General features: G+C 32.1%; 1 protein-coding gene across 2 annotated transcripts; it reads right to left on the bottom strand.

Moving 5' to 3' along the window:
• Positions 1-2664: 2664 nt before the first annotated feature.
• LOC110918713 (alanine--glyoxylate aminotransferase 2 homolog 2, mitochondrial) lies at positions 2665-13911 on the bottom strand. 2 transcript variants are annotated; one of them, XM_022162991.2, is made up of 9 exons: positions 13389-13911; positions 11659-11889; positions 6782-6952; positions 6098-6241; positions 4021-4200; positions 3707-3932; positions 3510-3623; positions 3072-3158; positions 2665-2982 (listed from the first exon to the last, which is right to left on the bottom strand). In XM_022162991.2, the coding sequence occupies exons 1-9, from the start codon at positions 13638-13640 to the stop codon at positions 2939-2941; spliced, it is 1449 nt and encodes a 482-aa protein (XP_022018683.1). In that variant the 5' UTR covers positions 13641-13911; the 3' UTR covers positions 2665-2938. The 2 variants fall into 2 exon arrangements, with proteins under 2 accessions (XP_022018683.1, XP_035841745.1); XM_035985852.1 differs by lacking the exon at positions 6098-6241 and having other exon boundaries at positions 13389-13850.
• Between the last annotated feature and the right edge of the window lie 1171 nt (positions 13912-15082).

Below are 15082 nucleotides of genomic sequence, written 5' to 3'. Positions count from 1 at the left end.
AAAATAATAAAACAATGCTTCTAGCAATATTTTGGTGTTCCGGGTAATGTCCGGTTGTTCGGTTAGATACCGGTTCGTTAAACTGTCAAGTTTTTCCGTTTAGTAATCTTTAAGCACCCTTTTGTGACACTTTTAATTCCCGACACTTAGGAAAGCATTCAGGACCATTTTGCCATATTTTTGCACATTACTAGCTTGTTAAAAAAGCTGACTTTGCTGAATTATGCAGAATTCTGCACTTTGAGTGAGTTTTAGGCACTTCCCGGCACTTAAACTATCACCTAGAAAAGTAGTTTTGTGGTCCTTACTTCCCTACACACTATACTAGTGTAATACGTCGTCTCTGGCTCATACTGGGCCTCAGAATATTGTCTGTCAGCACTTTAGTTTGTCTGATAATGGTGCTAATTCTGTTCTGTGCAGTATTAGAACTATATTGTGTTACATGTAGCAACGAATAAAGTCTTGCAACATGAAATGCCATTGTATGTATATAACAGTAATCAGAAATTCATTTGTCTTGTAAACTAGATCATGCACAGTTATTAAAGCACAGATTACTGTTCAATTAGTGTACGGAATGTGAGGAAAAGTGACAGTTGTCACAAAATAACCATTAAAATCGGAAAAACTCGTATATAAAACCAATAAAAAACTAAAAGAAACTCCATTTTTCTATTAACATTCATATATAAAAAATATAAGATAAAGCCTCCAAAAGAAGCTTAAGCTTCCCACGTGTACCATACAAACAAAAGATGCATGTAAAATAAAGAAAGCATGGTGTAGAAGTAACATTGCACAAGAATGTTGTAAATTAGAGTATTATATAATAGGTAATAGATGTGTTGGTTTAACCTATGTTGTCAAAAGCGCGTCGGGCGCGCGCCTAGGCGCTCAGGCGCAGCAGCGAGGCGCAACGACAGTGCTTGGCGGTTGCTCAGGCGATAATCTAGGCCTTTTTTTTTGTAAAAACGCAGCTCAGGCGAGCTCCCAGAGCCAGGCGTAGGCGAGAAAAAGGCGTGGGCTTTGAAGCAATGAAGAAGATAAAGAGAAGAAACAAACCTATTGAGAGTAAAACAATCACCTTCTGCTCCTAAGCTCTTCTCCAGTTCTTTTTTTCCTCTGGTCGCAAGCGCGACGTTCTTTTTTGACCGACACCCTTTTAGGGTTTATTTTTGGGTTTTCTTTTTTAGTTTATTGGGTTTCTTTATTTGTTTTTGTTATATTTGACTTTTTCGGACTTTCCATTTTCTTTGCTATTGATCATTTGTCTCCACTATTGCTTCCTTTCCTTGTGCTTAAAAATTAAAACTATTGTTTTGATATACTAATTTATTGATTTTGACTTGTTCAGATTCTTTTTATCTTTTAACTTCTATCCCTTTTTCTTGTATGAATTATATGTACATATTAGATTTTTATTATATTTTTTAAAACAATATTAACATAATAATTGTTGATACTTATTATTAAACTAGCTCTAAACATGTATAAAACTCTTAAAACTAGCTCTAAACATGTATAAAACTCTTAAAAATACTATATTAATACTATATGCACCTCGTTTAAAAAATTCCTCGCTTTTTAGCATCTTGCGCCTAGGCTTCGGGCGAGGCTTTTGCGCCTTGAGTGTGCCTTGCGCGGGTTGTTTCCCTTGTGGCTTGTATTAGTGTAAATAGGTAATAGATGTGTTGGTTTAACCTATGTTGTCAAAAGCACACCGGGCGCGCGCCTAGGCGCTCAGGCGCAACGAGGCGCAACGATGGCGCTTGGTGGTTGCTCAGGCGACAATCTGGGCTTTTATTTTTGTAAAAACGCAGCTCAGGCGAGCGCCCAGAGCCAGGCGCAGGCGAGAAAAAGGCGTGGGCTTAGACGCAATGAAGAAGATAAAGAGAAGAAACAAACCTATTGAGAGCAAAACAATCACCTTCTGCTCCTTATTCTTCTCCAGTTCTTTTTTTTCCTCTAGTCGCAAGAGCGACGTTCTTTTTTGACCGACACCCTTTTAGGGTTTTATTATTTGGGTTTCTTTTTTAGTTTATTGGGTTTCTTTATTTATTTTTGTTATATTTGACTTTTTCGGACTTTCCATTTTCTTTGCTATTGATTATTTGTCTCCACGATTGCTTCCTTTCCTTGTGCTTAAAAATTAAAACTATTCTTTTGATATAGTAATTTATTGATTTTGACTTGTTCAGATTTTTTTATTTTTTAACTATTGTTCAGATTTTTTTTATCTTTTAACTTCTATCCCTTTTTCTTGTATGAATTATATATACATATTAGATTTTTATATAAAACAATATTAATGTAATAATTGCTGATACTTATTATTAAACTAGCTCTAAAAATGTATAAAACTCCTAAAAATACTACATTAAAACTATATGCACCTCGCTTAAAAAATCCCTCGCTTTTTAGTGCCTTGCGCCTAGGCTTCGTGCGAGTGAGAGAAGTGATAAATTTGTATTGGGGTATTTTTGGGAAAATTTGGACCACACCATGCGTTTTTTGGAAAGTGAGAGAAGTGAAAGAGAAGCTAATGTGGCGTTTATGTGTCACACGGGGAAATCTGGGGAGGGTGGGACGACTCCCTCCTCCCTTAGAAGCGAGAAACAAAACAAAGACAAAAGACAACGAGATGTTGTCAATACAATAAGCTAAAGAACTTAGCATTCACACAATCCTTCCATAATAATACTTTATAAAAATATGTTATTAAATAAAGTATCTAAAGTCCGGGACAAAGAGGGTCAACAAGGTGTTGACCCATACACTGTATATCAATATTGCCCAACAGTTAAGTCACACATTTTCCCGTATCGGGAAAGCTTTTATTATAGCATATTATAAGACAATTTCGACGGTCGACATGTCTTACTTTATAAAAGCTTTTGTACAAGGTGTGTTTGGGGGCAAATTTGACAGTCAATCTTTAGAGCTTTGACATCGAGTAGTCCATAGCATCCACAAGAAAATCTAGGAAAAGACAAAATTGGAGTATTTAAGATATAAATGTAAAAAACAAAATAACGAAAAAAGTTAATTGTATAACGGAAAAAAATTACCTGCATCTTCTTTGGTGAAGCATAGTGGGGGAGTGATTCTAAACACATTTCCATAGAATCCACCTTTTCCAACTAAAACCCCTAAATCTGAAATACAAAAATTGGTAGTATTCTGAGTTTATGGTTTTTAGTTTTATAAAGATTAATGAACAGAAACGAAAAGAAAATGTAAATCTACGTAGGTATACGAGTTTGATTGGGTAATGAATTAAAAAGGGTAATTTAATTAGGGATGATAATCATGTCCGGTTAAATTGCTCAGCTCCATTTTTTTTAATCATGTCAAAAACATTAGTCTTACCCTAGACACACTAAAAGTCAAGCAATTCAAACACAACCCCAATAATCTAAATGGGTTGACTATTTCTAACAAATGAGTATTGCATGTTAACCTTACAAAATATATTTCTACTTTTCTTTTAAAGGGGTCAAATTTACCTTTCATAGTCTCCATGATCTCCAATATTTCAGTGTTCGCTGGAGTTTTGAGTTTGCGATCAGTCACTAGTTCTACTCCAAGTATTAATCCTCGTCCTCGGACATCCCCGATAACTTCAGTATATCATATTATTAAACTTTTAACTTTAAATTTTATAAACAAAACAAAAAAAAAAACTATGAAATGGAGAGCTTACTGTCGTGCTTATCTTTGAGAGCAGTGAGACGTTCTTTCAAGTATGATCCAACAACATGAGCATTTTCTTGAAGATTTTCTCTTTCGATAACTTTAAGGACAGCATGGCCCGCAGCAGTACAAACCGGATTTCCACCAAATGTATTGAAGTAACTCCGACGCGTTAAAACTTTTGCTATTTCCGGGGTGGTCACCACCGCACCAAGTGGAATCCCGTTGCCAATACCCTAATAGGCGAGATAGTAAGCTTTTCATTAGTATTGCACAAGTTGATCATAGATCACGTATACTTAATTATTAATGATTAATATATACCTTTGCCATTGTGACAATATCGGGCACAATTCCTTGGTTTTGGAATCCCCAAAAGTTGGTTCCGGTCCGAGCAAATCCGGACTGAACCTCATCCGCGATTACAAGTCCTCCGGCTTTTTTAATACTATTATAAACCGGAGGTAAGTAGTTCGGGGCCAATTCCACAATGCCCCCGACTCCCTGATGCAAAAAGAAATATTTAACCGTTCATATAGAAAAAGTATAAACAATCAAAAATGCATTATGATAAGGACGATAAAGGGTGAGTTGGAACGCGTATTGGTAATAATAATCTTTGTCGGAAAAATTAGTGAAAGGTGATATTTTCACTAAAGTGTTTTGTAAAATTTTCTCAAAGTTTGGACAAATATATTTATATTAAACCTTGATTAATATAATCACTATTTTGTGGGTTTGTCTTTTATGCCATAAGGGCTTTACAACGAATCAAACTCCGTCCAAATCAGAGCTAAGATGAATCAGATATAGTTACTTAAAGTTGTGACTTGAACAGAGGAAAACTGTAATAAAGAAAAATGGGAAAATGTGGGAAATAGTCCAACATATGAGGAAACAAAAATAAAGTGGGATACATGTGAACACTCCTCCCATATTGTTTCATGAAACTCCACTCTAGTGGGTTCACGAAAGGGTGCAAAGCGCCATTAACTCACACTCACACAAGTGCACGTGGCATGGGTTTTTGGGCGCAATGTGGCGTACTTTGCACTTCGCATCATCGCGAGTTGCTTGAGAGCCACCTTTGTATTTTTAAGGCTTGTTCAAAGGCCCTAGGTCATGTGTGACTCATCATGGTTTATGACACACTATGTGAGTCGGGTTAAAGAACCAGATCAGAAACGTCTGGTGACGTTAGCAGCAGTACCTACTGACATCATCAACTGCTAATGAGGTTAGCAATGGCTCTAACATAAAACTGCTAGCTCGAGCCAGTAGCAACTTTTTGAACCAACGGTTGGTTGTCGGTCATTTGTACTTGACCAACTGGTTGTTGGTCAGTTGTAGTTGTTTTGCATTAATTGAGTTTAAACAATAGACATGTTCTTGTCAAAACAATAAACCAAAAAATTTGCATTGAAGACATTCAATATTTGTTGTTTAATTCATACCAGGTTCAACTTCAAGTCAATTATATGTACTAAGGGTCTTTAGTTGCAAACATACTTCACATAGCAATCTCTAAAACACATCTAACTCTCTCTATCTTTTTTGATATGTATACGAATGTTTTCGAGGTCTTCTTTGGCGGTATAAAGTATTTCGGCTTTGTGCCCTTGGAAACAGACGTGTTCTTTTGAGAGGCTCGTAATTTGTTTTAAGGGACCGTGTTCAACACGAGCCTCAAACAATTTTCGTTTATGTCGTTGTTTATGTTCTTCTTGTATCTTTTTTTAATTTGAGTTGTAATAGTATTTGTACTTTACTGCTTTCTTTAATTATTGTATTGTAATTCTAAATAAATTGTTTTTACTTATTTTTTATATGAACGATTCTTACAATCTTATCTCCAATTGTGAAAGCGTGTTCAATACCCGTCCCAATACCCCCACCCCCCAAGGTTATGCATAAAATATATAAGTTTGATTGTTTACAATTACCCGTTGAAAGTCTCAAGTACATTTTAGTACGAGTTTCATACAAAATATGAAACATGGAAACTAAAAATATAAAAACTAAAAAAGATAACATTAGTAGATTACTACTCTATTAGCCAACGACAACAAAAAAAAATTGTCCCATACAATTCTTTCAATACTAATCGCATACCAATCTCATAGCTAAATACACATACCTTACTCATCCCAAATGTTTTTTATTTTGGTTTCAGCCATCCCTAATTATATAATAAGGGGCTTTTGGGTAATATGTTAACCAAATAATGATTTTTATTTGTGGGAGGCATGGGCTTGTGCTGCCCTTGCAAAAAGAGATATTATTGCAATAATGCGTTGAGAGTTTAAACACGCTAGATAAGTTTCATTTTTTTTAACATGATCGACTCATTTGCCTTGTTCTAGGTTTGCATATATTTTGATTTTATATCATAAATGATTACCTGAATTGCTTCAAAAATAAAACCTGCAATATGTCCAGAAGTTCCAAATTGTATCAAGTCATCGATATCTTTGGCGTACTTCTCTCCATCAGACCCGAATGCTCCTCTATACGGGTCTGGATTTATTGCATGATGGACCCCGTTCTAGTGGTCGAAAGAAGAACTAATATTAGCTAGCATACACGTGGTTGTATAATGTCACCCTTACTTTATAATAAATAAACATAAACATAATGTTGTCTTTTTATTTTTAAATAATACATTTTTGTATGATAAGTGTTGGTTTAAAACACCAAATGTCCCTATACATGACACTTAAAACAGTTAATGTCGACTTACTAAGAAATTACAATTATTTGATGAAGACACATTTGTCATTTTGCGAAAAAGATAAGGTGTGGCCAACTTAAAAAAAAATATCAGAAAGTGACATCTAAAACGACATCTAAACTTGTCGTATCGTTTGTGAACCGATGATTTTGATGACAAAATAAGCATTATGAAAAAACACGCAAACGTAGCTAATAATGTATTCTAACGTTCCAAAATTAGGAAACGTCTTTTACCACGTAATAAAACAAACACACGTTACGTTCACGAATGAAAATTTAAAGTTCAAAGTAATATTTTATGGTTTACGTTTTAAATTTAAAAAAAATAATTAGCGGCACTTCATGAATTTACCTGAACAATGTTGAATTTCCAGTTGGATTGTGCAGTTGCGCCCATTGTTCCAGCTGCGTTCCCATGGTATGCGTTCCTCAATGATATGATATCTTGGCAACCTGTATATAATCGCGCTATCATCAACGCTAGCTCATTGGCTTCTGTGCCCGAATTTGTAAAAAACACCACCTGCACAATTATATAAATATATATGAAATAAATGAAACCATATGTTATTAGCACAATCATTATATATATACATATATATATAGGGAGCCGCTAAAATGAGAACCACCCCGAGTTGTAAGAACCGCGAGAACTACACCCCACGGAGCGCCGTTCGCCATGATTTTTTTTTACAAGTAGATGTGTGTATTATAAACACAGCCGTAAAAAATCATGGCGAACGGCGCTCCGTGGGGTGTAGTTTTTTACACCACAAGTTTGGTGAAAAAAAAAAGAAAAAAGAAAAAAAATTAAAAAACACCAAACTTGTGGTGTAAAAAACTACACCCCACGGAACGCCGTTCGCCATGATTTTTTACGGCTGTGTTTATAATACACACATCTACTTGTAAAAAAAAAATCATGGCGAACGGCGCTCCGTGGGGTGTAGTTCTCGCGGTTCTTACAACTCGGGGTGGTTCTCATTTTAGCAGCCCCCTATATATATACATATATATATATATATATATATATATATATATATATATATATATATATAGGGGAAGGTTCATTTGAGAAGAAAATTTTATTGAGAAGAAAAAGAATAAAAGGGTATAATTGTAAAACATTAAATAGTTTTTTTCTCATCTCATTTATTATTATGTTTGACTAATTAATTAGTCATTAAGACTATAATCATCCATACTAAATATTTTTGCCTACACACATCAAAAGTTATCCTACACATTTCGAAATTTATCCTACAAATATTGAAATTTATCCTACACAACTCGTAATTTATCATACACGCCTCATATTTATCCTACACTATAAATGAATTTTTATTTTTATTTTTTGTGATAAATATATATCTTAAAAATAAGTTACAAATTTAATATAGTTAGTTATTAAAGATGAAACTAGCAATTAATGATGTATGTAAGTTTACTAATATACCCTTATAGTTACATTAAGTACAAATATTAAATATAGTCTAATAAAACATTCCTATTGGTTGAAATTTCTTCTTTTTTCTTCTTCTAAAGAATTTCTTCTCATTTGAACCCTCCACTATATATATATATATATATATATATATATATATATATATATATATATATATATATATATATATATATATATATATATAGGGTAATGCTAGACAGAAAACCCTCAAATTCTTAGAAAACTCTGGAAACCCAAATCTCCCCCCATTTTTACCCAACCTCCCGACATTTTCTTTTGAAAAAAATTACACATGTAATATACATGTTTTAGAGTGTTTTGGGCCAAAAAAAAAAACAAAAAAGCGCCGAAGGGATTTTTTTAAAAAAAATAAACAAAATTCAGTGCCTAACATGTGTTAGACAAAAATGCTGAAAGTTGCTGAAATTTTTTTTTTAAATTATCCCTTCGGCGCTTTTTTGATTTTTTTGGCCCAAAACTCTTAAAAACATGTATATTACATGTGTTATTTTTTTCAAAAAAAAAATGTCGGGAGGTTGGGTTTTCTAGGGTTTTTTATATAGATAGGGTTTTCTATCTAGCCCTACCCTATATATATATATATATATATATATATATATATATATGAGAGGGTTTAAATGAGAATGCTAAATAGTGCGAGAACCGTGAAACAAATAAAAAACCATAATAACTTGATCAAAAACAATTCAAATTCAAAATTTATTTTTACACTTATCATTATTATTCGAATACAATTTAGAAATTAAATTTATACGTTTAAATTTACGTGAATTCGTAAATAAAAAAAATTTACACATGTGTAAGTTTGTCATTTACATGTGTGTAAATTTGTTGTATTTACACATGTGTAAAAAATTTAATAAGGGTGGTTTAAGAGAAGAAATTGATTATTTGATTTTGTAAATTCTTTTTTGATGTTATATTTTAATTACAACGAGGTTTGTTCAGAAAAAGTTGGTTTTGGTTGATTTCTCATTCGTTCTCATGATTCTCGCAATATTTAGCGTTCTCAAGATAAACATCCCATATATATATATATATATATATATATATATATATATATATATATATATATATATATATATATATATATATAGGGGCTGGTTATCGTACAAATGCGCTTATCGTACATTACGTACGCTACAATCTCAGCCGTCAGATCATCTTCCAGCATTGAAAAGCGCATGTTGTTTTTTTTTTGTAACAGTTTCGCATGTTGGCTTTTTAACATGCGATTTCATCAAAATTACCACATGCGAAATTGTTACAAAAAACAACATGCTATTTCATCAAAATTATCACATGCGAAATTGAATTATCACATGCGAAATTGTTACAAAAAAACAACCTGCTATTTCATCAAAATTATCACATGCGAAATTGAATTGCCACATGCGAAATTGTTACAAAAAAAACAACCTGCTATTTCATTAAAAATTATCACATGCGAAGTTGAATTACCACATGCGAAATTGAATTACCACATGCGAAATTGTTACAAAAAAACAACCTGCTATTTCATCAAAATTATCACATGCGAAATTATTACAAAAAAAAACAACATGCGATTTTCATTGCGGGAAGATGATCTAACGGCTGAGATTATAGCGTACGTAATGTACGATAAGGGAATTTGTACAGTACCCTTTACCTATATATATATATATATATATATATATATATATATATATATATATATATATATATATATATATATATATATATATATATTTATATATATATAGGGGCTGGTTAACGTACAAACGCGCTTATCGTACATTACGTACGCTACAATCTCAGCCGTCCGATCATCTTCTCGCATTGAAATTCGCATGTTTTTTTGTAACAATTTCGCATGTTGGTTTTTTAACATGTGATTTCATCAAAAATTACACATGCGAAATTGTTACAAAAAACAACATGCTATTTCATCAAAATTATCACATGCGAAATTGTTACAAAAAAACAACCTGCTATTTCATCAAAATTATCACATGCGAAATTGTTACAAAAAAACAACCTTCTATTTCATCAAAATTATCACATGCGAAATTTAATTAACACATGCGAAATTGTTACAAAAAAACACCTGCTATTTCATCAAATTTATCACATGCGAAATTATTACAAAAAAAAAACAACATGCGATTTTCATTGCGGGAAGATGATCGGACGGCTGAGATTGTAGCGTACGTAATGTACGATAAGGGAATTTGTACAGTACCCTTTACCTATATATATATATATATATATATATATATATATATATATATATATATATATATATATATATATATATATATATATATATATATATATATATATATATAGCATTAGGTTCAAACGTGAACAAAATCCCAAGAGTGAACTGCGTGAACTAATCGGGACCCTTGATTTTTATGATCTTGAGATTAAAGTGAGTGGCATGATGGTAATTATTTGGTTAATTTTTTCCATTTAATTAAATACAAAAAGGGTATATGTGTAATTTTAATCTTAAATTGATTACATAAATCTCTCACAAATCAAGTAATCAATTATTTTCTTAAATTGATTGCATAAAATTCTCACAAATCAAATCAAGGATTAGAAAAGATGTAACTTAATTCAATTATTAAAATAATTATTTGTTTAAATGCGATGTACACATGTGTATTCTGATTTTGCCCTCTTTTTAATAAGATGTACACATGTGTATATCATCTGTTTTTGTGATATCTCAGAATTTTTTTTGTATTGAATGTTGATGTACACCTGTGAATTACTGTACACATATGTACGATGCTGAGTACACATGTATACTGTTCTATTTATATCTAAGTACACATGTGTATACCGTTGAAATATGAAGGTTACGTGGATCTTAAAAATCAAAATTTGAATTCTGGTGATGAAATCTGAAATAAAAATTAAAATTGAAATATGGTGATTTGTTGTTTGTTTTGATAATTATCTTATTAATAAATAAAGATAATGTGGATAATGAATTTAAATTAGGAAAGATGTAACTTAATTCAATTATTAAAATAATGATTTAAATCTATTTTTTTATATAATTACAATCATACCCTTAACAACTAAAAAGGAAATCAAGGTTCCATATCTGTTCACGCAGTTCACTCTTAGAAGTTTGTTCACGCTGAAACCCTACCCTATATATATATTACATATGTTACATATATATAGACAACTTTTTACTAACGTATATGTTACATATGCTAGTTTGCTGACACCGTTTAAATGAGTTATAAGTTTTCCTCAAAGTTAAAGGTGTCGAGTCATTTTTATTAAAATAATCCGAAAGAAGTATGTTTGAGACAATTATTGGTTTTTCTAAGGAATTAATCTAATTGTAGATAACGTAAGCATTGGTGACAACTATAGCATAAAACACTTATAATCAGACAATATTTAGGAGGTGCCAATCTAATCCATACTTTTAACCTCTATTATATTCATTTGTGGGTCCTTTATTTATAGTTCATTTCACCAGAAACATAAAAGGTGTTCAATGAACCTAGACACACTGCAAGTGTGGCTGTACACTATGCATAGGGGCGGACCTACCTTAGGGGAAGGGGTAGCCTCTGCTACCGCTTGGCGCTCCGGCGGTAGTGTAAATTTTGGAAAAATTTGACATTTTTTTGACAATTTTTCGATTTCGTTACAGCTTTTTTTATAAAACGTTACCGCTACGAAGATTTTCTAGATCCGCTACTTATCCATATTTAGTAAATGAGTACCTTGAGGTCGCCAGGTAATTTTCCGGCGAGGGCGGAGGCGAAATCAGCGATGCAGTGGTTAAGATAGAGAATGGTGGAGTGTTGTATGGTGGTGACTTGGTTGATAATGGCTTGGACCACATCAGGGTGACAATGACCGCAATTCACCGTAGCAATGCCTCCAAAACCATCAAGATATCTTCGCCCATTCTCATCAAACAAATACTGCATCTTCCCATGTACCACGTTTAACTGTTTCAACGCAAAACCAAAAGTGTACATCATGAATCATTTCTCAAGTTAAAAAACTTATAGTTTAGAAGTGTTCTAACTTTGTTTTAATAAAGATTATATATTTGAAAAGTAAGGAATAAAAAAAATATCATGTTTAATAGTGAATATATTATAGTTCTGAAATGATCCTGACCCTATATAAATTACTTCAAAAATTTCGTTATAAAATGCAAATTAAGAAATTATCGGATTTTTTATCATCCGAAAGTTCATAATAGAGGAACCAGTGATAGCCTTATTGACTAGAAAAATAATTATAGAATCTTTTAAATGGGAGAAAGATGTATTTTGATTATACTTATGATAAATAGGTGTAAATTGATATTCTTATTAATAAAATGGTTAATAATAAAGGGGAAGGGTCCACTAAAAAGTGGATTCTGCCTAAGTAGACTAAGAATGATTGTGATAATGACATGTGTCACTCCTTATAAGTAGGAAGAAAGGATTTTAGTACTAAAACATTTTAGTCCTTATAAGTAGGAGTGTGAAAATGAAATGGGTCACCCTTTTTGTTTTTTCTAAAAAGTACAACAAAAAAATCGAGTACAAAAAATTTAGCATAAAAAATTCAGTACAAAAAAATATAGCACAAAATATCTAGTACAAAAAAATATACCACAAAAAAATCTAGTACAAAAAAATATAGCACAGAAAAATTCAGCACAAAAAATCTAGTACAAAAAATACAGCACAAAAAATTTAAAAAAAAAAAAAACTTTAGACAAACAAATTCAGCACAAAAAATTTAACACAAAAATGTAGTACAAAAATCTAGCACAAAAAATATTATACAACATAGAAAATCAACACATTTTTGTGGGTTTTTTAGTCGTCATATTTTATACAGCAATATGGTACTCAAATTAAAGATAAAAAGACGCTCAATTTTATGTTGAAATTTTTATGAAAAAATAACGTCGTATAAAAAAGTTATGAACATCTAAAAATGAGAGTAAAATATGCATGTGGCTTGCATGTGGAGAGAGAAAGTTAAAAAATAGGATTTTTCTAAGATACCCTTGAATTTTTTTTTTCTACATTTTTATCTTAACCATTGATTTTGAAAAATGAATTGTTAAGATTTCTTCTCATCCTACTTAATCAAACCAAACTTTTTGTTTGATTTTATCTCTAATAATAAATCAGAGGAGTTATAATTATGATAAATAGGGGTAAATTGATATTCTTTTCTGTAGCGTATTAATAAAATGGTTAATAATAAATTAGAAGATAATCAAATTCATAGAAAATTTTGAAAGCACTCGAACTTCAAAACGGATAATGATCCGAAACATGATAAACCTAACAGTATATGAAACACAACTTCATAATCTAACCGTAAATCACCTATAAAACTGGTTAAAAGAAGATAACAAACTCGTTCTTTAAATATATTTTATAATTATAAAATTTGATGAAACTAACTAAGAACATGAACTTGAGGGAGGACTTACCGGTTTTTTGTAGAGGTAGAACATGGAAGGGCTGAGGAACTCTTTACGCTTACGGAAGATCTCATCCGCTGTGGGACCGACGTACGGCGGAGGAGTGTAGTCGAACGCTGGTATAGTCGGGACTCCACCGGCCGATTCTGATTCTTCGAGAGGGGATTGGTGTTGAGTTAACTGCGAGTAAAGGCGACATCGGCCCAACTTATCCTTGCCCACGGTTAGCCTCCGAAACGAGGATGTCAATTTGTGCATCATTCTTGTACTCCCACGAAAATGAACAAGATGTTGTGTTTATTTATAGATAGATAAGAATGGTGATGTGTACGTGGCAAGCAAGAAATGTGAATTATGTGCTCATCCCACTCACTAATTAACAATAATAATTATCATAATTTATTGGAGTATGAAATGAATCCATTCGAGTTGGATCAGGCTCCAACTCTTCGAATAATTCTACACGTTTTTACCATGTACTTTTATTATTGGGACATCCATAGAAATCTGAAAATTTTATATTTGTTGACTTATAAATTCACTTTATTATCACGTTTTTTTAAACGATTATAATTTTTCATTTAATAATGTTTTTAAGAAACAATTATAGTATATTAACGAGCATTTCATTATCTTTAATTCGAGTAGGCTATTGCTATAGTTTCTTAATTTTCAATTCTTTTTACAGAATACGTGATTATAATTATTAATGAATTATAATGAATTTTAGAACGTTATGAACACCAAGATATTTACCTTTATAAGATATAAAGGATTAAGTTAACTGGTCAGATCTACAAAAACGTCAAAGAATTGTAATGTTTGAATTATTAAAGGTTTATAATGAATTTGGGAACGCCATGGACGCCAATATGTTTGAATTATTAATTAATTTTATTGAATTTGGAAACGTCATAAACGCCAAAATATTTACTATATAACACAAAATCGATTAATTCATCGGGGCAGATCTAAAAAAACAATAAAACGCCAGATAGTTATTGTTTCTAACTACACGCCAAAAAAATCCTACACGCCAAAAATGACAACGATGTTGTGAGAAATGCATTGGAAAAGAAGATATAAGGACAAAAAAGCTCATCCGCCTTGATTGTATCGCGTGCCACGTGTTCTGGCAGGATCTGTTCTCACTGTTTTCACACTTCCAAACGTTTTCTCCTGATCCCGTTTCTATATATATAATATTTGACCATGAACCACAATTAAGGAACCAGGTATAGAATTCGGTTCCATAAACGGTTATAGTCGTTTTCTAGCCTGTATCTAACGACTGACCCCCCCCCTTTTTTTTGGGGGGGGGGGGGGGGAGGGGATGGGATCCCTTGTGTCTTGTATTAGTATAAATAAGTAATAAATGTGTTGGTTTAATCACAACACTCAAAATTGCTATCTATTCTTTTAAATATGAAGTAAAATATTTAAAATGAATAGAATGTTGTCCTCTTAGAAAAATGGTTCCTAATACTTAGTTACTACACAAACCTTATTCAGTTCCTAAAGGGTTGATGCATTTATGTAATACGCGCCACACGGTTCCATACCCTACCTGGTTCTACCAATACCTAGTTATTGACTAGAACCGAGTCCAACCTTAACCCATACCATATAAACCTCAAAAACTACCGTCCAGTTTAACATTTGGTGATCACCATGTTTTATATGATTATACATCATAAACCATC

Source organism: Helianthus annuus, chromosome 16 (assembly GCF_002127325.2).
Source record: "Helianthus annuus cultivar XRQ/B chromosome 16, HanXRQr2.0-SUNRISE, whole genome shotgun sequence".
NCBI lineage: Eukaryota > Viridiplantae > Streptophyta > Magnoliopsida > Asterales > Asteraceae > Helianthus > Helianthus annuus.
The sequence above is the reverse complement of the archived record's forward strand: the minus strand, read 5'-3'. Positions and strand labels throughout refer to the sequence as shown.